The sequence below is a fragment of the Argentina silus genome, assembly GCF_951799395.1.
Source record: "Argentina silus genome assembly, chromosome: 2".
In the NCBI taxonomy this organism is placed as follows: Eukaryota; Metazoa; Chordata; class Actinopteri; order Argentiniformes; family Argentinidae; genus Argentina; species Argentina silus.
The window spans coordinates 3517089-3543916 of NC_139656.1; the positions used below are offsets into that span (position 1 = coordinate 3517089).

Genomic DNA, 26828 nt, shown 5'->3' on the forward strand with positions numbered 1-26828 from the left:
AGGCAGAAAGTAAAGTATATCTATCAGTATATGATAGATCAAATCATAATCCACATCCCTAATTTTGTTGCCTGCCATTGTATATTGCCATTCCATTGCGTACATTGCTTCACCGCTGTTTATACTGCTACACTGTTTATACTGCTACACTGTTTATACTGTTTATACTGTTCATACTGTTTATATTTTTTATTACTTCTATTTTATTTTATTTTATTCTATTTTAAAACTTACTGTTGCACTACTCTGTGGCACTGTCACTTTTGCATTTCACTGTATACTATACACACACATGACAAATAAAGAATCTTGAATCTTGAATCTTGACTTACTGAAATAATAAAGTTTGTTGAACTGCCTGTATTGGACCCAGATGATTATTATGTCAGTGAACTGGAGTTGTACAAGTTCTTCAATAGTACCCTGTTATCTGATAACACAACAAATGTGTTGAATGCATAGTTATAAGTGTTCCAGCAACAAGCCTGTTTCCCTCTTTGAGGTTTAGCATCCTCCTACCACACGTCATGACAGGTGTTTGGCTCTTCTGCTTAGTCCTTTGCTTAGTCCTTTTTTTTTTTTTTTAATGCCTGAATTACTAAATGGAATTGATTTATTATGCTAAACCCGTTTTGTATCTCCACATGGTGTCACTAAGCGGTATGGCAGTTAAGGCCGTATTTGAATGGTGATTGGTCTATTATTAATCCCTATTATTCATGGCATTATCGAACATGTAAGCCCAGGGTGTAAATGGAACTACGGCCCTATAACAAAGTGATCTCCTTGTTCCTCTGAATGGACACCAGTGAGATTACAAACCGCTAAATGTCGTCCTCTGGATAAAGTTGAAAGAGCTAAGGGCTGCAAGATGAATGCCAGAATCACAGCTCTCAAACGTAGTCCTTTAATATCGCATCATCATCGTTGTAATAGGGCAACGATGTCATTCACTGCTATAAAATGAAAAAAATGAAGAAAAAAATATATATACATTAATTTAAAAAGCTGTGTTTTCGAGATGTGTATGTGTTTAGAAACGATGTAGGATGATGAAGGATGACGTAAAAGGCAGGATGATGTAAAAAGCCACTAAATGTGAAAATTAAACATTAAAATTAATGTTTTTTCTTTCGGCTATTGGTTGGCACACACACACACCCACACACACACACGTCTTGGCTTTGTAAAACTTTCTGAAGATTTATGGCGAGAATGTTGGGTACCTTGAATTGTAGGCCTATTTGACTTTTGTGTGCACATATAAGGTGACTGTGAAACCTGTAAGAATGATGATCCCCCCTGTTTATTAGAATTATTTCCCTGCAATAGTCTTTATTCCGCTTGATTATGCGGTTAAAATGAGACGAGATTAGCCTGTGAAAAACAAGGCTTTCCAACAAAGAGGGTAATTTATCCGAAAGGTAATTTCACGCGATTTGGTTCAGCACCATGGACGGTTCAAATGGGGGGAAATTAGTGTTTTATTGGGAGCGGTACTGCTATCGAGTTAATGATCTCCAAATGGGAAGGCTCCGGGATTAACACGTATTGAGAGAAAAGGAGTAGCCAATTAGTTATATCACTTACTTTACGTTGACACCACCGATATTGAAACACGAGAAAGTTAATGGCCTATACGTTTTGTTGAGAGGGAAATATAAATAATACACTTAAATCCCTTAATCCACAGTTTTGCCCTATAGAGCTCCAACTCAGTCCCCTTGAGATCCGTCTATTAGAGAGATGCTTCGATGCATCTTGATCTCTTGGTAAAAAAAAAAAAAAGAAGATTCAACATTATAGCATTTGGAGACGATTCTGTTTCATTCATGTCCTCTGCCCTCTGACGGCATTTCTTAGGCTACTGCTAAAGATGTGTCTCGTCTTTTAAAGGAAACAAGTGTGAACAGTTTTCCATTTGACACTTTATTGTTTGAGGCGTTCTCTGATGCATCTTAAAACAAAGACTTTTTGAAAAATAGACCCACCATTTTCTTGTCTTGAACTCAGAAACATCCCTCTGGCTCATATAGGGCTGAACATAAATAATAATTGTAATGCAAGTATATCTTATACTTATAAGACTGATAATCTATTGTTATCTACAAACACCATGTTATCAATACATGAAATGCACATTACAGTATAATCTTTAACTCACAGTCTGTGTCTACAGAATTTCTCTCCATTGGAACCAGGGACCCTGGTGATGATGGCCTGCAGTGGCAACCAAAGTCAGTCCTGGGTCAAAGGGTATAGGGAGTCCTCCATTTTCATTTCTTACCTTCTCATCTGTTTTTCATTTCTCCTTCTGTTTCACTGTTTTGATCAGGCGAAACAGGACAAGAGGCTGGAGATTACTCGTTGATGTGCAAGACTGGCTCTGCAGGTACGGCAGACCAGAACCTCTGGACACAGATATGGAACAACTATTGGGAAGTAAGTTAAGAGGAGACTTTGGGGTTGAATTCTGTTGTGCTGCTGTTTAAGTTGTTTATCCTTTGGTCGTAACTCATGCTCCGTGTAATAGGGGATATTGGAGATTTGAGTGGGGGTTGCAGTTGCACTTAGCACACCTCCTTCCCAGTTGTGCTGGAAGGTAAGATATTTAGTTGTGTCAGCTGAGCTGAGTGCTCCTTTGCCTTGAGCCGCAGAGCTGCAATGCTGGAGGCCCGGCGGTCCACAGGGGAGGAGGGGGAGGGGTCTGACAAGGCCGTTGGGGGCTGCACTGGAGCCTCTACTGCAGGTATGGGCTGCCGTAAGAGTGTCAGAGGACCCATGCTGGAGAAGAGTCTATCAATGGAGAAGAGAGGAAGGGGGGAGGGGGGGGCAGGTAAGATTGAGAGATAATGACAAAGGAGAAAAAGTTGATAAAGAAACTTCATTAGACTGTTGATCAGGATAATGCAGCCTCCCTAATGTATAAGGCATTGGGCTAGTGCTCACCTTCCAAAAGAGGGGTTAATAAAGGTAGGGTGTCTAAACATGGCTGCTCCTAGGAAGGGGCCAAATCCCAAGGGAGAGGCAGAGCTCGCGAGGGGCTGGGCTAGACCCTGGAACGAAGAGGCAGCAGCAGTCCAGGCAGACTCCAGGGTGGGGTGAGAATGGGGAGAAAAATGACCTCCCTCCAGGTAGTGGCTCAGGGGGTGAGCAGAGGCTAGGGGCCCAGAGAAGGGGTGCCCCGGTGGGTGCATCTGAACCCCAGCTTTCTCACGCTTTCGCCACTTAGCTCGACGGTTCTGAAACCAAACCTTAGAGCAAGGGAGAGCAAGACCATTATTAGTATTATTAGTATTTTGAAATGTTGATAACAGTTGTCTATTTCTTTCATTTAAATATATTTTCTGTCTAATTGTAACAATAAGGCAATACCGACTGTATTGTGACAGGAATATGTTGAATTGAAATCAAACCAATTACATAAGAGAAAGGGAGAATATGACGTCAGGTTCCCCTCCCAACAGACTTGACACTACTATAAAATGAAACATATGGAATTGACGAGGTTTGATCGCCTCTCCAAAGAGTGCTTTGCTCATCTACAGCTCTGAGGCGAGTGACATCTGGGGGTTTAAATGGTCTGGTCTCTAAGGTCGAGACTCGAGTTTCAAAATGTAAGCAATGTTCTAAATGAAGATGGTAGGGTAAACACCTTTAAATCTATCTTTAGGTGCGAGATATCGAATCAATGCGCAGCTATTAGACCTACAATTAGAAGATTGGAAATCAAACAACCTCAGGCACTGCTCCGCAATGAGAGTTCATAACACTTTTGAGAGTCCACGCCACTTTCCTGAACTTTCGCTAAATGCCCTAAAGCAAATACAGTTTTATAATTGTGTTTAGATGCATTGAAATAATCAACTTTATAATAATAACTTCAGCGAACTGACGAAAACAAAAGAGAAATAATTATTATTATTCGGCTAGTTGTTGTTGTTGTTGATCATAATAATAATAACCCTAACCCTAACCCTAACCCTATATAATAATCGGTGTTAGTATTATTCTTATTGTTATATTATTTATATAAGGCCTATTATTATTATTATTATTATTATTATTAGTAGTAGTAGTAGTAGTAGTAGTAGTAGTAGTAGTAGTAGTATTGTTATTATGATTATTATGATTATTATGAATATTATGAATATTATTATGATTATTATGAATATTATTATTATTATCATCATTAGGCTTATATTAGTAGCAGAAGTTGTGGTGATGTAGCAGCAGTTGAAGGATAGTGTTTTTTTAGAAATTATATTTCTCCTGATATCTACTCTAGGCTACATATTTTCAAAACAAATATATTTTTAAACAGAAGGATGACCATGTCAACAGAATAAACTAAATAACGGACACTTACTTGCACACGCGCCTCGGTGAGATCTAGCCGCATTGCTAACTCCTCCCTGAATATGAAGAAAACAAATAGATCTGTTAAAAGTATATGACTACATTTCTAGAGATTCTAAAGAAATATGGTCATACCAGTAATAGTTTAATTATAACAACATGACAAAAATGATATCCCAGGAAATGTTGTACATTTTCGATGGTGTGTTGACTACTGAAAAAAAATGAAGAAAATGAAAGCTTGCCCCAATGGTTAGTTTATAAAAGTATTATAACAGTCTATATCAAGTATCAATTCAAACTCGACACTCTTAGGGGGAAAAAAGTAGAAGGCCTATACAACATTATACAGTTGTTATAAGAGTGTAGGCCTATCTAACATTATAACGTTGCATTGACCGAGAAAATTGTTTTTTTGTTGTTGTTGTTGTTGTTGTTGTTGGTTACAATTTAGGCTATAATATGTCCGAATGTCAGAGACTCTGAAGAGTCTAGTAGGCTATAAAAAGAAAGGTCCAGTCATCACTCAAGAAAAATCGTTTGCTTGCAGTTATCTACCCACGCCTAAATTCTCTCAGCTAATAGATAACCTATACAATCTTAATCTAATCTATTCTTTGAATAGAGATGGAAGGTACTGCCTTCCTACGCTTCTTCTTAAAAAATACAATTATGCCAACTAACAATAACCGAGGTATTTGGCAAACCATCTAAGCTGCAGCAGCGAACTTTTAAAAGAAAATATCAATAATTCAAACGTTTTCGAGCAGTATTTCTATATAATATAATTTAATTTAAACAACAGCGACCAAATTATTATTAATATAATCAATCTTATCATTATCATTGGTATTAATAAATATTGATGATGATGTTGGGATGATGATGATAATAAATCAACACAATGATTTATAGATTCAACTCACAATAAAATTCACTGTGAATTATTACATTTTCAGTACCAGATTGACACACACACACACACACACACACACACACACACACACACACACACACACACACACACACACACACACACACACACACACACACACACACACACACACACACACACACACACACACACAGCCTCTCCCTTTTATCTATAACAGTAGGTGGCATTTCTGAATAACAATAATGATAACAATAATGGGCTAATAATAATTAGACATTTGCAATTTGTATGAAAAGGTGCAGATATTATTGTTATTATAATTATTTATCAGTATACAATAACAATAATAATAATAATTGCCTAATAATAGTAAGAATATACGTTTTATTATTTGTATTAGTATTATTGTAATAATAATAATAATAATAATAATATTACATTCTTTATATTCTTAATATTCATTGTCCAACAAATAGGATGATTAAAAACAGGACGTTTGCAAAAAAAGTGAAAAGTCAAACACTTTTCACAGTGATATCACTTTTCACAGTGATAGTTAATGATGTACAGGCTCTGAAGGCTACCTCGTGAATACATCTGGGTAGTGCGTCTTTTGGAAAGCTCTCTCCAGCTCCTCCAGCTGATAACTTGTAAACGTAGTCCTGTATCTCCTCTGTTTTCGCTTTAGCATACACTCCTCTGAGTCACTGCCCGCCGAGAGGCACACGCTGTCCTCTCCATCCTTTACATCTCCATTGGTGTGCAAGCCCTCCCCGTTTTTGGGGGACATTTCTGCGTCCTCAGATGCTTCCTCTTTGCCGCCGTCCTCCTCGAACTCTAGGGCGCCCAGTTCCGAGTTCTCGTCTGTCCTTCGCCCGAGGTTCTGATTTTCGTCGCTCTGATGGGACGCGTTCTCCCTGTAGGATTTATTGCGGCTGATGCTAACTTGTGGAGCTTGAGTGATTTTTAGATTTTCGTAGACTTTGTCTATAGGACAAGCCCTCTCCCCCTGCACTTCATGCTCGAGAATTCCCGGATTGGAGTCCATGAACTTTCCCCCTGGACCATACAGGCGTCGCAGTTTAGGTGGCAGGTGCATGTCCACATCTTTCTGAGAGGCTGCAAACAGAGAACCGCGTTTATTATAAGGAACGTATAAACAATCAACAGCTCAAATACATTTCATACCATAATGATGTAGCACAATTATGATTAATCTTAAAACTCTCTGAAGACTACATGTGTTATTTATTTCCAAACGCATGATCCAGCAAGTGTTTGGCGCTGGCCTTGTATAAACATTTACGGACGCTCAGTTATGTGATTCCCTCTATTGCTTTGCGCCAGAAAGATAGAAGTCAATAAACATAATTTTCATTTACCTTCCAAAGACGTGTGCTCTGCTCTCCCGTTCAGCAATGGTAAACTTTGCATTCCTGTGACTCTGACTTTGAGGGGACTTCTCCGGCCGAGTATGCTTTCGATGCAGTATGAGGAGAGCATAGTGGGAGATTTAGGATTACACTCGGTTGTGTCGGAGGCATCTTTTTCAATCAGGTGGCTCATGTCGTTCGTCTCACTGATGAGCCTCTCCGGGCAGTGGATGAAAACTGTATGGGCTGAGCGTAAAGTCCTAGACTGCCCTCCTCCTTTCTCCTCCTCTGTCTACACTGACATACAGGACTACTTTACGTGCAACAGTCTCCTAATCTGTCGCATCCACGTGCTCTTGAGCTTCCGATTGGTTGCGGTTAAGAAGAGGGGCATCAGCGCCCGATTGTCACTCAAGTTCAATTTCAAAAACCAGCCTGAGCCTCTATATCATAAAAAAAAAATTAAGAGCTGTATTTTATTGGGTCGGGCTTGGGTCGGCCTTCTTAAAGTTGACTGAATATACTTTTACTTTATACTTTTATATGAAATGTTCATATATACCTTAATAGGGACTAGTCAATGCTATTTTCCTTTATAATTCCAAAAGTGTCTGGACCTCTAATAAACTATTTTGCGGAAGGGAAAAGTGCAGTCTTACATTTGAAGTCCCCAGAGACCTTTGTTTAAACTTGATTGATTTTAATGTTTTATTTTTATTTTGTATTATTATTATTATTATTATTATTATTATTATTATTATTATTATTATTATTATTATATTATGTTGCTTCTTGCCGTATTCTGCTTACTGAATGTGATGCATGGGAGGATCATGTAGGCCTATGAGACTTAATTTGCAATTTGCTTCTCCCATCAGTGTTCTGGAAGACTGCCTCTGTCTATCTGCTGCTGGTGCAAACAAATTTCCTTCTCTGCGAATCAATAAAGTGTATGCATGCGTTTTTCGTTTTTTTATTTATTTTATCTAATTTAGCGCCGTCGTGCAACTGGTGCCCGTAATTTGTTCAATAGCGCATCATCCCTGAATTCACTATGCCACCTGCTGTAATTATTTTGCCTCTGCAGGTTTGGAAATTAACTAGGCCTATAGAGCAGCACAAAAGAACATGCAAAGTGACATAGGCTACGCCTAACAAAAGAGGTAGACTAACTGTGGTTCCATTCATCTCGTTCCAATAGGCATATGGATCTCTCTCTCACACACACACGTACACACGTACACACACACACACACACACACACACACACACACACACACACACACACACACACACACACATCATCATAATCATTTTTCTCTTATAGGCTAGTGTTAAAAAGAACAATAGAAAATATGGTCATTTCACAGGTTACTCGTCAGAGTGGTAGGCTATTTTAGAACCACTTTGGTCCGCGTGAGTGAGTGTCAGAGATGTTTGCGTGAGCACCATGGCAACAGGTAAACAGGGAAAGAAAGGACAAGGGTGGGAAATGGCTGCGAAAAATGAACCTGCCCAGGAATCTGTAGATGGACCGTTTTACCTCGAAAAGGTGTCGATACCAGAGGACTCGGAGGACGATTACGAATATGAAGAAATTCTGCCGGATGAAGAAAGGAGCATTGGGGAGGGATCGGAGGATTTGGAGGCCGTGGTGAGGGCAATGCGCGATGCTGCAGCAGGTGAAACAGGTGCAATACAGAGGCTTAGTTCTGCCAAGCAACCCATCTCCCCCATTCCAGAAGTGGTGGATGATTTTCTCCGCAACTTCCTTGTCAAAATGGGCATGAGCAAAACTTTGGACTGCTTCCAAGCTGAATGGTACGAGATGGTGCAGAGAGGCTTGTTGAAAACCGAGCTTGTGGAGTTTGTGCCTGACGCATATACGCACAACCAACTTCTAGACAACGAGCTGAAAAACGTGCAGAGAGAGCGGGACAGCTACAGACAGGCTGCTTTTAAAGCTAGTGAAACACTGGTCAAGCTTCAGAAAGAGAGGGATTTTCATCGCCTGCAGCATAAGCGTGTTGTCCAAGAGAAGAATAGGCTTGTTGAAGACATCAAACGTCTGAAGAAGCACTACGCATCATATGAGCCTGCGCTTAGGCAGCTGAGTGATAAGTACCAAGTTGCGCTGAAACAGAAGATGCTCATTAGTTTAGAGAGGGACCGAGCATCAGGACAAGCCCAAGGTTTAGAGGCCACCCTACGCAATGCACACTCATCATTCATAACCCACGCCAACAGAGACACAGGTCTGCCCCAAGTACAGGAGAAACTTCAGTGTAAGCCAGAGAGAAGTGTCCGGCTACAGAATGATGGCATTGCCCTCTATGACCAGGACAAAGACCCAACCAAAAACACTGCTCCCAAACACCCCAAGGACTCTGAGTTCCCTGTCAGCAGCCGTGTTAACCCCTACTTAGGCCAAATAAAGGCTCTGGCTGCTCAGGGCACCAAAGCATCCAGCTTCCACCTCACCAACTCCCTGAAGGCCCACACCCTGCCCATAAGCTGTCTCGCACTTCATCCTCGCAAGTTTATTGTGGCCTCCACCAGTGATGACCAGCTGTGGAGGTTGTGGGGTATGCCTGTGGGGGAGATGATTATGACTGGGGAGGGGCACACGGATTGGCTTTCTGGCTGCAGCTTTCACCCAAATGGCGGAAGCCTGGCCACCACCAGTGGTGACACAACAGTAAGAATCTGGGATTTCTCCCAAGGCCGCTGCGTCCTGACCCTGGATGGTCACACCCATGCCACATGGGGCTGCTCCTTCCACTCCTGCGGTGACTTTGTGGCCTCCTGTTCGTTGGACAACACAACAAAGGTGTGGGACCTGCAGAGCGAGCGTTGTCGCAACACGCTGCGTGGCCATGTCGACTCAGTCAACAGCGTTGCCTTCCTGCCTTATTCCAACACTCTTCTTACTTGCTCTGCTGATAAAACACTGTCTTTGTGGGACGCCAGGGTTGGTCTGTGTGCACAGACCTTTTATGGCCACCAGCACTCCTGCAACCATGCCACTTTTAATTCACTCGGCGACACTGTTGCCTCCTGTGATTCATATGGAGTGGTCAAGCTGTGGGATGTAAGGAAAGTAGCAGCCATGGTAACGATGGACACTGGCCCACATCCCAGCAACCAGGTGGCTTTTAGCCCTTCAGGCCGGACACTGGCTATAGCCAGTAATGATGGATCAGTTAAACTGTTGGAGCTGGCATCTTCTCAGATGTCCAGCTTATTGGGCCATGATGACGCTGTCCAGAGTGTGATTTTCGATCACAAGGGAGAATACTTATTATCAGCAGGATCAGACGGTGTGATTCTCATCTGGTCATGAAATGCATAAAACAATGTTTGTTGCTGAATTTCAAATGTGAAATAGAAATGGCAGTTATTTGTTTGTTTGTGTTTAATTCTTACACACAATTCTGATATTAAATCATCTCATTAGGATAGAAAAGAACTCTTGATACCAAGTCTCTAATGAATCACACATCAGAAATATGTTTTAATAATAGGACTCACATTTTGTTGTTCAATTGACCATTTATTTACGTTATAAGTTATAACAATTATAATAAACAGTGGTATAAACCAATGATGTCATTGTCTTTATTTAAAAACATGAATATAACACTTTATTGGTTACAAGGAAAACCTTTATGACCCAAATAAAATGCAATTTCTCGAAAAGACCAGATTACCCTTGGGTGGCGCTATGACACTAGAAGCACTCTACTTTTGAGGCGGTAGGGGGAGGAGTCGTCGAGGTAGGAAGGAAGTGCGAAGCATAACAACATCAAAACAACAAATGAAAAAATGCACACCAAACGCAGTTCGATTGTTTTTTAAAAGTCTCCCCGAGGTTTAAGCGTAACATCAGTCTGATAAACGCAGTTTAGCCATCGTTGCTCTCATGAAGAATGTTTTGTAAGCTACCTTATTTTATTTCCATTACACACGTTTTTGGACCAATGTGTGAATAAGCATGCCATGGTGGCTCACATCGGCTAACACAGCTATCTAACCAGCTTTACCCCATCATCGGGCTGTTGTTGATATAACTTCGCAATACTGTGTTACTGTAGACAGCTTATAACCATGGAAAGCCTATACAAGCGTAGAGTGTACGAGTCGATGCGAAAAAAGAAAGCTGCATTGTCGAAGAAAAGGCCACAGATTGGTCTGTCGTCGGCTGTTCTTGATGATAGTGACGAGGGGTCCTATGGCAGCACGACCAGCAGCTCAGAGAGTGAATATCAGAACGAGGACAGCAGCGGGAGCGAAAGTACCCCCGACAGCGAAGAACAGAGCCCTGCCGGTGAAAGTAGCGAAACCAAAGGAAAACGTGCAGCCCAGAGTCGTCGAAAGCGTCCCTCCACCACTCGACTCGCTGACAGCTCCAGCTCAGCATCCACCTCTAGCGAAACAGACAGCGACGTTGACACCAAGCCTACTAGGAAAGTCATTCCTAGAAAGCGCATAAAGTTGCAAAGCCAACTTTCCGACTCGGACGTTGAGACTGCCGCCCAAGAGAAAAAACGTGTTGCCGAAGCGAAAGAGACCGCCGCTAAACGAAAGCAGCGCCAGAGTAGACTGCTGGCATTATCCAAGAAAATGAAATCCCGCACTCCTCGTAGACGCAAAGGTTTAAAGGTAGCAAGCCTTCTATTGTAAAATAACATTATAACATGTTTATGTACGAGTGTATAACATGTTTATGTACGAGTGTATACTACATAATAAGGTAATAAGGCAACGTTCTCCGTTGTTTTACACACTTAGTTCAACTTACATTTATACTGCTGTTCTCCTTTTAATACCCAGGATTCAGGTGAAGAAGAAGAGGAGGAAGAAGAGGAGGAGAAGGAGGAGGATAAACAGAAGGATAAGCAGAAGGAGGGGGATAAACAGAAGGAGGGGGATAAGCAGAAGGAGGGGGATAAACAGAAGGAGGGGGATAAACAGAAGGAGGGGGATAAACAGAAGGAAGAGGTTAAACAAGCTGATAAGGATAGTAACAAGGATGATGATAGTGATGATGCCATTGGTCCTGATCGATTGATTGGTAGCAGTGAAGAAGAGGCGGCTGATGACAGCGGCAGCCTGAAAGACTTCATAGTGGAGGACGAGGAAAAGAAAGGTGATGAGGCGGAGGAGCCTCATGAAAAGGCCCTTCTCTCTCTTCCACGCCAGTGTGAGTCTTTGTCGACACTTTATAACAGACAATTTATTGTCTGCTAGTGTTCTTGCATGGAAGTGTAATGTAAATGTCACATGATCCATTTCCATCTTTCCTCCTAGTCATGTCTGGGTCTCAGCTTACCCACTTTCAATTGGTTGTCAAAGCTCTTCTGATCAACGTCCTGGATGAGACTTTTCTCAAGTCACTTTACGGTAAGTGCTTATACCCCAAGTGTGCCATGTGAATATATGATCCAGCCTGGGCTTTTATATGGACAAATGTACATGCATATATCGTAATCATATGTAGGCCTATCCCAAAAGTAAAGTTGGTGGTAACATGTTATTATTACTCTGTTATTATACACCTATGCATGTGGCTTGTTGGGGATATTTGTGATAAGCCTGTGAACTTTGGCTGGTAGATTTGTGTAACAGTGTTGGTGAGTGTGGTTGGGGATTCTGATAGTTTTTTTGCTTTAAGCAGATGGTGAACGGACAAAGCGATATGCCCAGGAGATGAAGGAGTCGCTGTTCCACTTTGATGAGCGTATGATCCTTCCACGCCTGGAAAACCTGAAACAGAGGAGCCGCTGGAGCAACCGCTTCAAGGTCAAATACCTATTTCGAGAATGTTGGCTTGGCATGGGGTTTGTGTAGTTATACAAGTGGCACCAAATGATTGGCTGCAAATGAACATATCTGTGTATGCATACAGTATTATCCTTCTATTCAAGGGGTACATTTGACCAATACTTGATGATGATACGATTGTAGAGATATGTAGTATTGCATGCTGTCGTAGCCAGTCCCAGTGTCACAGGACTATTTTAACTGAACTAAAGTGTATGTTTGTGTACTGTTTGTGTGTGTCCATGTGCAGGAACGGGTGGAGTGTTACCCTGTAGTCAAGGTGTTGAGAGTAGGATCGCATGGGAAAGTTTGTGAGGCTTGCCAGCTTCAGAGACAGTGCACTTTCAATGTACGTCTCTCTGGGCAATTGTACGACAGCCGCACCCTCCAAGAGGACCACTTTATGCCCAATGACACACAGGTACAACATCTTAGAAATGAATTCTATCTTATCTATTTGTCCTATCCATTTTTCTTCCCAGATGCAAGCACACACAACATTTACAATCTATAACATCCAACCTAACAAAAAATACTTTAAATCAGTCCCTTTCAAAATGGCAGATATGTTGTTTATCAGTGGGATAGTATTTCAAATCTCTGGCCACCTGCATGTGTGTCTTTAAAATTGCAGGCATTCGGTGTGGGATCAGTTTGTGCCAGACGAACAGAGGTATATCATGCACTGAAGCATTTCAAGTACCGCTTGTTCCAACACTGCCGGAAAGCACTGGAGGAGGAGGGGGAGAGGGGAGAGGAGGAGCCAGTGAAGGACACAGTTAACAAGGTGTTCACCAAACTGCAGCAGGGTGGCTGGATCTCTGAGGTGTGGACAGAACTCTAGTCTTCCTTGTTGAATTGACTCTAATACTTGTTTTAACCCCCTCCCCCATCATAAGATTAATGCAACCTCCGCTCTGTCAATACATTTGACATTTATTTCTCTTCTCAAATTTCTGTCTCTCTTAGAAATATGAGAAGATACAGGGGCACCTCAATGATGCAGACTTCTTCCAGGAAGAGAAGCTGGACTGAAGGATCGTAAAAGGATCAGGATCCATTTCTCCAACATATGCTTTACATTTAGCAGTATTTGCTGACAATTGTGCACATGATTTGGGAATTTAAAAAATGAATAATAATCTACAAATGTTATTTTACTTCCATCTGTTCAATATTACCATGTAAGATGATCATGAAAAAAAAGCTTTTATCTTCTTTTTGTTTGATACTATATCGGTTAGAGGAAAACTCACCTGTTCTAAAGCCTTTATTGTTGTTGTTGTTGTTATTATTAAGGCATTTTATTTCACTTCCTCTGTTCAGTGTTACCCATAAGATTATCATGAAATTGTTTATCCTTTTGTTTGATACAAACTCACCTTCTGTACTAAAGCTTGTATTGTATTATTAAGACATGTTATTTGACTTCTTCTGTTCAATATAAGATTGTCATGAAAAAGGGTTTTTAATTAAACTATATACATATATATATATATATATATATCATCTTATTTACATTACTGTGGATACAGTATTGTGCAAGCCATGCTGAAGTCTCTGGTGTGACAGACTAAACATACTACAATAAACTAGAACATTTACATTTTCTTCTCTTAAACCAAAATGCCAATGTTCATACAACTCACAAACTAATACTAAAACTGACAAACATGTTGCCCGTAACGGGTGTCATTTCAGGTGATATGAACTTATTCAAAGACAGCTTATGCATGCAGTCTCTGCTTGTACTTTAACTAGTTAAATGCATCTCTTTTCCTGCTGAAATTATAAGAAAAGCTAAATTGAAACCTTTTACAATTACCTTTTTGTAATCCATTTCTGTGGACAGGACAGGACCCCAGGACAGGACCCTAGTAGCATGCGTAAATTGTATGTGCTTCTAGGAGGCTACTCGGGCATGGATGGCTCACAAGTCATTTGGCTATAGCTTAGCGAATTTGAATTGATGACTAAAAGTGATATAGATTAGTGACCAATATTCTAGTAGATGACATTTACATTTTAGTCTGTCACAAATAAAGAGACACTCTGTATTTTTGATTCTCTTTGCTTTCTCTCTTCATGTTAATTTTTACTATTGTATGAGTTGTACATAGTCTTGTTCAAGACTTTCTGCTTTCATCAGTACATAGATATCTGCTACCAGGTCTGTTGGAGTTCCACTGTCTTCAGGGAAGCAGAGCTGTGTGTATGTAGCCTGCTATGTGCACCTCCAACTGCCTGCCACTAGAGAGCGGCAAACCTTTACACACTAAGGCCTATGAGAGGCAACGTCCCTGTTTTACGTAAACATTAGGCTACCATGTTGGCGTTTTTGCTTCCTCTCTCTTCTTGAACAATAAAACTGATGATTCAATAGTTTGTGTTTTTGCATTATCTCCTTAATAAACAATTAAACCAGATATAATGGGGGCAAAGTTATTATGAGTACAATGTAGGCCTACTCAGAATAATTCAACGCTGATATGTAGGCCTACTGATTGTAACGCATGTCTATAAAACCATATGTGTAGCCATGGCATGGCTGTTTGCAATGTTATTTATGTATTCATTATTGCGTTGTCTTTCACAGCATTGTCCAGGTGTATATTGCAATATTCCTACGGCATTCAGCAGATGGGGGTATAGCTCAGTGGTAGAGCATTTGACTGCAGATCAAGAGGTCCCCGGTTCAAATCCGGGTGCCCCCTCTTTTTATGTCGTTTTTCAGATTTACAATTGGGCCCAATATACAGTAATATCATAGACCAAATATACTACAAGTATATTTAATTTTACTACCTTTCAAAAAGACGTAAACATGTAGACACAGGCAAGAGAGCAACCATACATGTTCATTCTCATTGTCTTCAAATAATGACAATAACATCACACATGGTGTCAATATACACATGAAATCAGAAATGTTATCTAAGTATTCAGGATTTTAATCAAATCAACAATTTACTGATCAAATACTTTCCAGGTGGTCACAAATGCATTTCTTTGATTCAAATTCAATTCAATGAATTGCTATGGTATGCACTTAAATTGTCACATTATACAAAAACTGAAGAAGATGCCATCTGTAATACAGGTCTTATGAGCAGTCATACTCCAGGGTTGAATCTGTGCAATCCCTCTGGTTCAACCCCAATACAATTTGTGATTGTCCCAGTAATGTGTTGAGGCACCAATACAAGTCCTGACCACAGCTGCAATCATTAATCGCATATAACCTCCACCAATAATGGGTCAGCATGGGTCCAAAGCGCTGTCTGTATTGAAATACCTAGTGTTTCACTTTCACTGTACTGTCAGTTAGAGTTCGTCCTTCCTCGGGTTGGGTTCACCTCTATGAGGCTGGCGCTGGCAACTACAATAGGCAGTGTGGTCTGAGGGCTGGGGCACCAACTCCATGTCTGGGTGCAGTGTGGGCTGGCTGGTCTGCCGCTCTGAGTACATCTGAGTGATATAAGGGTTTCATTCTTCAGTAAGATTTATTTGACACTTTCTTCACATTAGTTTGTGCACATTCTAACAGTGTGTTCATATTTTGTGTATTTACACATTGCTTGTATTACTCGAAGTAAGCTATGATGGTCATATTATTGTTTATCGAAATAAATCTACTAGTCAATCTTGATACTACGCTATCCTTCATATTATGCCTCAGACTAATGTTGTGTGCTAAGGTAACTGTAAAAAATATCATGACATATTCATGACCAGGTTCAGCCTAGAAAATATCAATAGGTAAACTCAAGCGTCATCAGACATTTAGTATTTGCACTCTTTGGCGTAAACGCATTGTGAATTCTGCAATTAGTTTCTCACTTAAAGCTGGGAGAGTTATTTTCAAAATACACATTGCAAGATAGGAAATATCCCTTACTCAAACTGGATATCGGCATAGCGATTCCCGACTATTAATATTCAAAGATTCTAGTAGAGAGCTCTTGCTAAGGCCACAGCATTTAAAGAGACTGTAAACTTAGACTCAGATATTAGGATAGTTACGTAGGAAGGAAGCCAGACAGTATCCCTTGTATCTATTGGAGTCAGATAAAACTTGTTTTACTTACTATTTTCCATCCCTGAATAATCCAAGATACACAATGATACACAATCAGAGTTTGATATACCAAAACCCCCATGCATATTATTGTGTATATCTGAGCTGGATTTGGGATTGGCATGCGTAGCATAAAGGCAATAACCGGATTTACCTGTAGAACACTGTAATAGTAACAGTACAGCCTGTTAGGTTGTAGCAGCTCTCTAGCAATCGTCTGGCCTGCTTTTGCTATGGCCTGTGCTTCAGCATCGTTCTCCTGGAATGAGAAAGAGGAAATTCAAATGTATTACAAACAAACATACTACAGTAAACAAGAGGTGTGCTTTAAAGTTAATACAAACACATCACTTACCCTGGCAAATACATAACTGTCACACACACACACAGGCCATAGCTCTCTCTCTCTCTCTCTCCATCTCTTTCCTTATCTTGTGCCTCCGACTTGTGCCATTCTTTCTTTCTTTGTCTCTCTCTCTCTCTCTCTCTCTCTCTCTCACCTTGGCCCACTTGATCTTTTGGATCAGGTCAGAGAGGCTCCTCTTCACAGGGACGTAGTGGGTGCCTGGCCTCAAGTGGGTGTAGAAGTGCTCATAATACGGCGAACTCTGCTTCAGCACCAGGCTGTTTCCCAGCATCAGATAAGGAAACCTGTAAGCTGCCACTGTTCCATCCACGTTCACCTGGTACTTATACTGTTAAGTGAATTGAATTGAAAGTATCACAGGACAGAGTTACAGTATCTCGGTGACTTTCGGGTAAAATCTGTAATAAAATGGGAAACTTTTGCATTTGGAGGAGTGTCATGTGGAAGGGAGAATGAGAAAGGTAGACAAGTCACAATCTCCTTTGTCAGAATGTTCCCTCACCTTGAAGAAGTCAAAGAATCCAACAAGAGGGGATTTGCCTAGATCCTTCTCCCTCTCCCTGAAGAAGAACCACCCAGTAATTCCTGCATCCAGCAGCTCCTGGTTTTTCTGGGACAGGGTGACCAGGTGTAAGCGCTCCTCACGACTATCCCGGCCACGGAAGAAAGCTTGTTCTGTTTTATTGGCCCACGGGGGACCTGTAACACAACAACTCAGGGTAAGGTGCAAGACTGTAAGCAGAAAGAGGGTAAAGGGTAAGGCGGTACGATGAAAGGCAAGTCAGATAAGGATGGGATGAACAAATGTAAAGAGGAGAGGAGACGAGAGACAGAGCAAAGGTTACCACAGTGCATAACATAATATCTCAAATACATGGGCTGATGCTATAGAGAGAAAGAGAGAGTTATATAATATACAAATATACACCTGCTAGGACATGATGCTGCACTAATATGAGAGCTACACATCTTACTGATTTGTTCCCAGTTTTCAGTTGTCAATGTTATCATGTAACATGCTGCCCACAGCCCTCCTCCCAGATCTCACCCATGTGGCCTTGGATAGACAACAAGTCATTGGACACGCCTCTCAGGGTCTCCAGGGTGGAGTGGGTGATGTCGTAGGTGGGTAGGATGATATCTCGAGTGTCTGTGGAGCCACACCAGGAGATGATAGGAACAGGCCCAGGAACATCATCAGCCTTCCGTGTTTCCATTGGCCAGTCTCCCACATTGATGTAAAATTCAACATCTGGAAGCCTCACCTTTCAGCGAAGGGGGCAAAAATATGAGGTTCACGCAGAACACTGGACAATTTAAATGATAAATATTGTATTCTGTAAGTTGACTTTCTGGCAAGGGACAAGTACCATGGGCAAGGTAAAGGGACCATGCTCATATGTAGGACCTGCACACACAAACCCACCTAGAAATACTGGTTCACAAACATGCAAGATAACAAAACATCTCAATGCATCTCTTTACCTTTCTGGATAGTGAGAGTAACATCTCATCAGAGAACATCTTGAAGTCTGTGTATTTTCCCAGGGAACGGCGATAAACCTGGTTATTCAGGATAGTGTAGTGAATTAGCCCTCCTCTATTGGAAAACCGACGAGGAACCTCCTGTAGGAGGCGCTGTAGATCAATTGAGGGAAAAGTACTGAAGTCCTTCATCATCTGGGGCTCCTCAGCAGGGCACTCCATGGTACTCTGCCAAGTGGGAGCATCAGGTTCTGGGCAGTCACAGTACTCATGATAGACTGGACCTGAGTGGTAGAAATGAAGGAACCCAGACATAAGTATGCGAATGCTACTGCTGACCAGGTTTGATATTCCCCTGGCAGAAGGGACAGGTTTGACTCAACTTAGGCAACAATGCCAAACTGTAATTATAGGCAGTTATGTGGAGGATGACCTACATAAACAAATAGACATCACAAAAGATGTCATCACACTTTACACTCAGATGATAAATTGATAGCTTTGTCTCACTCAGACTAATTCCACTGAAACAGAAATTATCTTTGACAGTATGTCATTGGCTGACAGGTACCATGTATCATGTAGGGTGACTTGGCAACAGCAATATCTCTGTGGAGCACTTCCACCTTCAAGCCCTTTGGTGCACTGCCATACAGACGGTATCGCATCAGGAATGACCCGTCTCCCCTGTCCAAAGGCTGGGGGACATGAATGCGGACATGCTCCTTCTGTGATGAGGTTATCTTCACTCTAAATGTGTTGTTACCTAACACAAAACAGTTATAAAGGGAGTGAGGTAGTTCATCTGTACTATGGATACATTAACAAGCATGTAAAAAGGTGTAGTAAAACCTGCATAATCAGTCATCCAGCTCAGAAGAAAAAACTGCAAAATGTTTTTGTGTACATTTACTGAAGACATGCAGTAGATAGTTAACCCTATGTGACCAGATGTGTCACTCTTGCTTGTTAGGGAAACATTTTTCTACTGAGCTTTGAAAGAGACGAGGAAGTGTTATAGCGACTATTGGCAATTAGCATTATATTATTTGCTATCAATGTTAAGTTTCACGACTGAATTGTTAAATTTATCACAAACTATTTTACCTGGAGAGAAGGTAAAGTTTTCCCCTGCTGAGTTTACAGCCTGGATGAAGAAGAATCGGACGGGTAAAACTATCTTAGGGTCGAGCCCTGGACCCCAAATTAGACATCTCTCAGGACTGAGTTCTTCAGCTTGACAATGACAAAACGGAAAGTTTGTGCAAGTAAATAAAATCAAAACGATACAAACGACCGGGTATCCATTCTGCATTGAGTTGCGTAAACTATCTTTACAAAGCATTATGGATTTCTAGAAGCAAACTAATTTCTGATGTTTAACAATTTTTCATGCAGCATCTCCTCTACAGGGTGGAAGGGGGCGGAGAAGTTTGATTTGGCCAAGTTTGATTGGACGGGTGCGCTTCTGATGAAAAGATTTGTTAAAAAAAAAAACATTGGTTTACAGAAACCAATAACCGATATGGTATTGTAAAATAAATCATCAAATGATGTGCCCTAAAGTTAATGTCAAGTTAGTTTGTAGAGTACAACGTGTGTCTTTTATCGAACTTTTTTGGGAGGGTGAGTGTGTATCATGAAAATAGTCTCGATGTAGCCCAGCGTGTCCTATCGGTTCCACTTTACACTAACTTATTGCTGCATAAAATACAACTTTAATGATGAAACCATCAACGTTACTCATCTGTATGATTACGTTTGAAATAAATATCTCATATGGGTTAGACAGATGCACAGAGAAATCAGTTCAGTGTTGTTTATTTATTTCAATGAGAAATAGCCCAGTACAAACGTGAACTTTTAGAATATTCTATTAGACACAATTGAATGTGCACAATACCCACAGTGACACAATACCCACAGTGACACAATACCCACAGTGACACAATACCCACAAAAAAGGTGAGAATTTGGATCCTCTAAAGAATTGACTCTTTCTCCCAGTCTTCACTACAGTAGTACTCTCCATCTGTAGTGGTATCTGAGTCATACTCCTCAAAGACTGACAAACTGGGCAGTTGTTCCCTGGGAGATACATTGACCCGGGAGGTCAAACCAGTGATACATGAGAAATGTGACATTTCTGTGGGTAAAGGTGCTGGCTCATTGAGCACCACACTGCTGTACATTGCCATGCCTTCAGGGCAGAGGCTGCGCTCTGTTATCTGTGGCCTGATTTGTCTTACAGAGGTGCTCCGGACCAGAGTGCAAGAGAAGGCTCTAGATTGGCTCCTTAGGGGGCGACCAAGGTCCCCTGGCCTTCTGAGGTCCTCCATACTCTTAAGGTCCCTTGTCATAGACTTATCAGTTCCCGTGGAGATGCGCCTCTTTCTTGATGTTCGGTTTGAGTAAATGTTGGTTACCGAGATGGAGCGGCCATGTTTCAGGCCATAGTCCTTAGAGGGGGAGCAGTACTTGGGGGAGATACTGGAGTATGGGAGCTGTGAGGTTTTAGGTCTGTTACTGTTGGCTTCCTCAGCTATTTTGTCTTTCCTACCAGATGTACTGTCCTGAGCTAATGAGCTATGAAATACATCTTCATTCTCTGTGTCCTCTGGGTCAAAATCAGTGCTTAAATGATTGTCTCTAGAACTTGAAGATAGCATATTCAACTGTGCTTTGTTAGGTGTTAACTTCTTGGTGGAAAAATGTGAGCCTTGACCACCTCTGCTCTGTAGTCTAAGACAACCTTCTATATTATTTTCCAAATCAATCGGCTTCACTACCTCCTTGACCTCCCTGCTCTCACAGATCGTCCTACCTTCAGTGATGTCACTAGTTCCCCTAAGAGTTGATGGCAGAGTTTTCCACCCCTTTCTACCAAACAACAGACTCTTCTCCTCGAGTCGTTTGCTGCCGAATGTCACTCTGAGGCGATTCAATATCTGATCTACTTTGCTCACTTTGGTAGGCTCTTTTTCAGTTCTCTCAGAAATAATAGTTGTGTCTTGTGTAGGCCGGCCAAAGCTATCCTTTCTATTTCTAAATGTACGTATACCATTATTAGTGGTCTGCTCTTTATGCTCATTGTTATTATGCCTTTCACAATCAATCATCTCTGAGTCAACCATTTTCATTGTATCCCTCAAGAAGACAGTGCCTGCTGGGACATTGTGTGCATTGTCACAGGATCTGGTGAGAGTCACATGATCAGGTGAACCTATGGGGAGATGAGAGGCCCTTGGGTTGAGGCCAGGGACAGAATGTGTCTTTAAATCCAGGATGGCACTTGTGTCATACGAATGAGACTGACACTGGTGCTTAAATTGTTTTGGGTGATTATGCTGAACTGAGGAGCTTGTCTGCAGATTCTCCAGTTGGCTGTTGTCCGGGGCTGCCAAGTTATGCTGCTTCGCCAAAATGTTGATTCTCTCAGACGATGACATCCATCTTGTGTTAGAAGGTGCCGCGTGGTAGGGATCAGTATTATAACCAGTGGTATCCATAGTTACAGCCTTAGCTCGAGGTCTATCATATGATTTGGCACTGTGTGAGTATTTTGGATATTGAGTGACTGTAGCTAAGCTGTTGTTCTTAGACACAGCACTAGAGCTAAATATCAAAGATGATCTTAATCTTGTGCTGTATCCAAGAGGGGAATGGGATGGTGTGGTATCAGGATTGGTTTTGCTCAGGCTTCGTGGTGGGGAGCCAGGAAACAAGCTGGGATGACTGCGTGAAATGTGCTGTCTCAAGGTTATTGGCCTCTCTGTGTGGTCAGAGTGGGGGTGGCAGGGGGCATCACCCCAATGGGAGGTGGGTAATATAGTGGAGCTGCTCGGTCTTAGCACGGAGAATGTTCCTGGTGACTCCACACTCCATGGCCTGACTACGGACCTGTGAAGAGCTTCTGCGGCAGCTGGACTAGAGGTCCTCTGAAATTGGCCCCTCTTCTTCACAAAAGAGGAGGGAATTACCGTAGGCTCATGTGCTCTGTGAAAGGGAGTGTTTGTCATCTCAGGAGAAAGACTCCCTACAGTGTCAGCTGGAGAAAGACTCCCCACAGTGTCAGCTGTGGAAAGGGAGTGCTGCTGAGATGTAGAATATTGAGAGATGTCAGGGTGGCAGGTTCTAGTGGGGCTGTTATATGTTCTGTGTGGTGGGCTTATGGAGGGCCCAGAGGTTTTCAATTCAACTGATGGTGGGATAAATTTCCCCTTCCAATGGGTTGCTGTTGAGTCCTCATGATTCTCTGCAGGGTGGCTAGCGGACTGTGGTCCTGATGCAGGTCCAATGTCACGGGAACTCTCTTGGTCCTCTCTCTGAGCGCTTCTACAATGAGCCTGACCTATAGCCATTGAGGAAAGCAAACAGTAATTTACCTTTGGCACATATTATAACTCATGCATTTGCTATGAAATCCAACACCCTTCAGAGATATCACATTTGATGGTTCCTGATTAAGTATGTTTACATATTAGTCTCAAGGATCACAGGATTAATCACAGCAAAATTCTATGGATTCATTTGTGTACATGTGCGACACAAGTGAACTGTTTGTTTTAGTATGTGTCCTCCACCCAAGCCACTGTTGTTAGTGTGGCAATCACACAGACTAGAGCTGTTATTTACCAGTGGATCTTTCCTTCTCTCCACCAGGGCCCAGTGGATCTGCCCAGCTACATTTGACCAGCCTCTTCGTCCCTGTTTGACCCTCAGATGAAGCACCTTGCCCAATCACCTGAATGACAGAGAGAAAGTTAAGTCCTCATAACTTGCTATGCTTGGTGAAAACATACAGCAGAGGCACATACAGCATTTTGGCACCTTGGTTCTGTGAGTTCATCAAAAGCCTGTACATTATTTTCTTTCTTTTTACTGTTGATAACTCACAACATAACTATCATTTAAGATCTGCAATGAACCAATGTTTTAATTATTCAAATGAATGTTGTTGTGAAAGCAAAACATTAGCAATCACAATAACATGCAAGGGAAAACATTTGCTCAAGAGCAGTAATAAGTTTGCCCAATGAGTTTACCCAAGCGCGTGTTCCTAGGTGTGGCAGCCAGCAGCTGTGGGTACACAAACCTGTTAAAGGCTCAGTGAGGGTGTGTGTACCCAACAGAGCTATGACGTGGTACTAGTGATATATTTTACAGGGGGATTTTATAGTAGGCCCAAAGGTGAGGAGAACGCCCTGCCAATATCTAGAAATTGGAGGACGGGCTCATTGTAATGAATGGAATGAGGAATGGTATCAAACACGGTATCAATGATATCAAACACTCTGCTCTCCACTCTTCTGTTATGAAAGGTAGAATGGAAGTGAGGAGCCCCTCCTCGGGGTAAGAGCACTCCATCTTGTTATTGCACATGTTGCTGTAGGCCACAATACTCAGCACCACATTCAGCTCCACTGTTACCTCCTCCATGTGCTCCTCTGTCACAGGCTCCTCTGTTGTCTCCTGCTCCTTCTTTTCAGGGTCCTCTCTCTGTTCTTCCACTATCTGCTCCTCCTTCTCAGGGTCCCCTGTCTGCTTCTTAGTGTGCTGCTCTGTGTGCACCTCCTCTGTGTGCACCTCCTCTGTGTGCACCTCCTCTGTGTGCTTTGTCACGTCATGCTTGTGTGTGCAGCTCAGTCTGGCATCTGAGGTAATGTTGCCAACTCTAGGTAATGGGGATACAACCTTAGCCATTGTAATTACAACTCAAAAATGGCATTAGAAAAAAACAATTAAACATATTACACTGAACACACACTTGCTTGAATAAGAACAGTAAATCGAACCATGTATATTGTTTACGTTTGTCATTATTAAGAGTGTATGTGCTACTTCATTGTCACAAAGGCTCACCCAGTGTTATTGCTGTGGCTCATGTCTTTACCTCCTGGGTCTCTGCTGGCCCTCATAGGGACCCTGAGGCTGAACATGGAGCTGAGACGAGCCCGGAGAGTTGCATGTCCTGCACCCCGGTCATCCTTCCCCTTCATTGTCTTGTTTCTCACAGTATGCTGCTCTGTAGGACCACAAACATCAACATGTGAAATACCATTGGGACAAATACCCACTACCACTGAAAAAGGACACACCTCAAAGCTTAGAAAATAGGCAAACAGTGGAAATGCTACTGGTTACATCCTATCGATAATGCCTGGCTCCAGAAACATGGGTAAAGAAGAAGTTCAATGCAGTATATGGCTAGTTTGGCTACATTGATGACTGCTTGATCCTGCTTAAACCCTTATTATGATCAGCTTCCACAAGATCCACAGCCAGAGGTGACCTGCTCCTGTTGTCATTACAGGGGTAGCAGATCAGATTCCACCTCTGTAGTCTGGCAATTCCAGGTAACCCAAGGAAGCCATAAATGTTCTGCAAACTATATGGAACTGATGGTGTTTACAGTTCCCCAGAACTGTCATCTAGACAGTCATGAACTGTAAACACATTAGATTAGTTTAGATTCATGTCATGCTTGTGTGTGCAGCTAACCCAAGGAAGCCATGAATGTTCTGCAAACTATTTGGAACTGATGGTGTTTACAGTTCCCCAGAACTGTCATCTCGACAGTCATCTAGACAGTCATGAACCGTAAACACATTAGATTAGATTAGATTCAACTTCATTGTCACTGCACAAGTTTTAGTTTCAGTTTGCAGTTTGGCATCTAACCAGAGTGGCATAGTGCAAAAGACTTTTTGTACACAGTGCATAGTATTACACTATAAGGTATTACAGTGAGTATAAATAAATGAATATAATAAGTGAATATACATGAGATGAATATCAATATGATATGTACAGTTGAACAAGGGCAATAGGTCTTGAGGTATGGTAAACACATCAACAAGTGACAACTAGAAAGTGAAGTTTCTGCTTGCTCAGCTGGCTAAAGGTATTATGGTAGTGGAAGAAGTTTACATAGTAATACGTATATGAAATATCTTGTTGTTACAACAAGATGAACAATATGAACAGTATCAAAACAATTTCTTCAGGGTTCTTAGATTTTTCAGAAAATTATGAAGTTGGTTTGGTGTTCCTATCTTCAACTGTGTAAGAGTACTGCTTTTACTGGGTTCTAAGAACTACAAAGAGCCCGGGAAATCTGGCAAGACAGTTCTAATTTCAATTTAGTGTTTAACAAAAATGTGAATAGTTTAAAAAGTATAATAGGTAAGCTTTCAGAATTATTTGTACAGTGTTCATAAGTTTTCTGCACATTTAAAAACAAGGTTTCGCAAGCACACCAATGAGCACATCCAGAAAATCATATGAAAAGCATAATGTTATGAGACACCATCAATGTTATGAGGATAGCTCTGCTCAAATAACACTAGAGAATAGAACTGTCTTAAAGGCCAGGGGCCACATTGTTGGAAACACAGTAATATACTGTACAGGTTTCTGCGCTTTTGGGAGAGTGAATCATGACAGTTCTTCTCAGGTAGGGATATAAGCCTGCTCAGCCATTCTCAGTTCTACTGATGTCCCACTCTGTTCTACATTGACTCAGGGATGCACTGTATCAGCAGTGTGAAATAGTGTGTGTGTGTGTGTGTGTGTGTGTGTGTGTGTGTGTGTGTGTGTGTGTGTGGCTTCACCTGTGTACCCTATGTTTGTGCTGTACAGTGGTTGGAAGGGATGGACACTGCTGGTCTTGACCGTCTGCTGGTTTCTTGGGATCTCCTTCCATCCTAATGGGGATATTCCGTTTAGGCTCTGTCCGTCACCCCGCCACTCAAGCTGACGCCTTGTCACACACACACACACACACACACACACACACACACACACACACACACAAACACACACGTACACACACAATTCATCCCACATGTTTCACTGTCTCAGTATCTGTAATCTAATGTAATCTAGGAAAAGATTACAGCAGTTTATGTTTCACTTACCCAATTCGCTCCTTTTCAGTCTCTTTCAGACGTTTATCTCTCTCTAAAACTCCAAGAACAACACGTGCCTCTTCCTTGTTCAGGAAACCAAGATCCAGGTTCCTGTTGTACACTGTCATTGTTCCTAATTGCTCATATACTTTATTAATGTATCACTGGCTAGATCATCTAAGCATGACAGGCGGGGTAAGAAAGAACAATCAAATCAAAGACAGTCCACTGTCCAGACAACCTGCGTCGTAACTGTACTACATTGTACTCAGTGAAAGTGTTAATCTGTTCCTCTCCTCATTCAAAAGACGCCTCCAGGATCTGCGACGTCATTGGATAAGATAAAACAGCAGGTTGCAGCCTTTCACTACCAGCTGTCTGTTTGACTGTTGGGCAGTCACTGGTATTATCTGCAAGATCTTTGGGTGTGGCGTCTGATCGTGGTGGTTGTCCACTGGACACATAATCACTATATTTACCACCAGGTGTGGGCTACTGTACACTCAGCTCTCTGCATAGTGACACTAATCATTCACTC

General features: G+C 41.7%; 5 protein-coding genes across 5 annotated transcripts; 2 read left to right on the top strand and 3 right to left on the bottom strand.

Annotated features, from left to right (window-relative positions):
- Positions 1-2570: 2570 nt before the first annotated feature.
- Positions 2571-6820, bottom strand: LOC310820849 (aristaless-related homeobox protein-like; the record flags this gene model as incomplete). Its single annotated transcript, XM_083692670.1, has 5 exons — positions 2571-2796; positions 2950-3254; positions 4370-4415; positions 5839-6373; positions 6637-6820. 5 exons carry the CDS (start codon positions 6818-6820, stop codon positions 2571-2573), a joined length of 1296 nt encoding a protein of 431 aa, XP_083548796.1.
- A 1299-nt stretch (positions 6821-8119) lies between these two features.
- spag16 (sperm associated antigen 16) lies at positions 8120-9970 on the top strand (the record flags this gene model as incomplete). Its single annotated transcript, XM_083692567.1, has 1 exon — positions 8120-9970. The coding sequence occupies one exon, from the start codon at positions 8120-8122 to the stop codon at positions 9968-9970; it is 1851 nt and encodes a 616-aa protein (XP_083548693.1).
- Positions 9971-10427: 457 nt separating this feature from the next.
- On the top strand, positions 10428-14866 carry ccdc82 (coiled-coil domain containing 82). Its single transcript, XM_083692580.1, has 7 exons — positions 10428-11289; positions 11461-11830; positions 11938-12030; positions 12305-12429; positions 12701-12871; positions 13085-13276; positions 13420-14866. Exons 1-7 carry the CDS (start codon positions 10735-10737, stop codon positions 13483-13485), a joined length of 1572 nt encoding a protein of 523 aa, XP_083548706.1. The 5' UTR covers positions 10428-10734; the 3' UTR covers positions 13486-14866.
- A 424-nt stretch (positions 14867-15290) lies between these two features.
- Positions 15291-19133, bottom strand: poglut3 (protein O-glucosyltransferase 3). The gene is made up of 7 exons (XM_083692657.1): positions 18952-19133; positions 18381-18664; positions 17944-18160; positions 17398-17594; positions 17029-17223; positions 16683-16787; positions 15291-15918 (listed from the first exon to the last, which is right to left on the bottom strand). The coding sequence occupies exons 1-7, from the start codon at positions 19046-19048 to the stop codon at positions 15775-15777; spliced, it is 1239 nt and encodes a 412-aa protein (XP_083548783.1). The 5' UTR covers positions 19049-19133; the 3' UTR covers positions 15291-15774.
- Positions 19134-20254: 1121 nt separating this feature from the next.
- Positions 20255-26467, bottom strand: LOC310820761 (uncharacterized protein). The gene is made up of 6 exons (XM_083692544.1): positions 26300-26467; positions 25994-26142; positions 24243-24405; positions 23811-24054; positions 23016-23124; positions 20255-22731 (listed from the first exon to the last, which is right to left on the bottom strand). Exons 1-6 carry the CDS (start codon positions 26416-26418, stop codon positions 20363-20365), a joined length of 3153 nt encoding a protein of 1050 aa, XP_083548670.1. The 5' UTR covers positions 26419-26467; the 3' UTR covers positions 20255-20362.
- Between the last annotated feature and the right edge of the window lie 361 nt (positions 26468-26828).

Bases quoted from the DNA above. Each gene is read 5' to 3' on its own strand.
- ccdc82 (XM_083692580.1), top strand. From the start codon at position 10,735: ATGGAAAGCCTATACAAGCGTAGAGTGTACGAGTCGATGCGAAAAAAG. The intron at 11,290-11,460 runs GTAGCAAGCCTT...TTTAATACCCAG, and splicing joins GTAGACGCAAAGGTTTAAAG to GATTCAGGTGAAGAAGAAGA. The intron at 12,031-12,304 runs GTAAGTGCTTAT...TGCTTTAAGCAG, and splicing joins TTTTCTCAAGTCACTTTACG to ATGGTGAACGGACAAAGCGA.
- poglut3 (XM_083692657.1), bottom strand. From the start codon at position 19,048: ATGCGATACCGTCTGTATGGCAGTGCACCAAAGGGCTTGAAGGTGGAA. The intron at 17,224-17,397 runs GTGAGGGAACAT...TTCACTTAACAG, and splicing joins GATTCTTTGACTTCTTCAAG to TATAAGTACCAGGTGAACGT. The intron at 16,788-17,028 runs GTGAGAGAGAGA...TTCTCATTCCAG, and splicing joins AAAAGATCAAGTGGGCCAAG to GAGAACGATGCTGAAGCACA.
- LOC310820761 (XM_083692544.1), bottom strand. From the start codon at position 26,418: ATGACAGTGTACAACAGGAACCTGGATCTTGGTTTCCTGAACAAGGAA. The intron at 24,055-24,242 runs GTGAGCCTTTGT...CCCATTACCTAG, and splicing joins AGCCACAGCAATAACACTGG to AGTTGGCAACATTACCTCAG. The intron at 23,125-23,810 runs GTAACAGTGGAG...TCTGTCATTCAG, and splicing joins CAGAGGAGCACATGGAGGAG to GTGATTGGGCAAGGTGCTTC.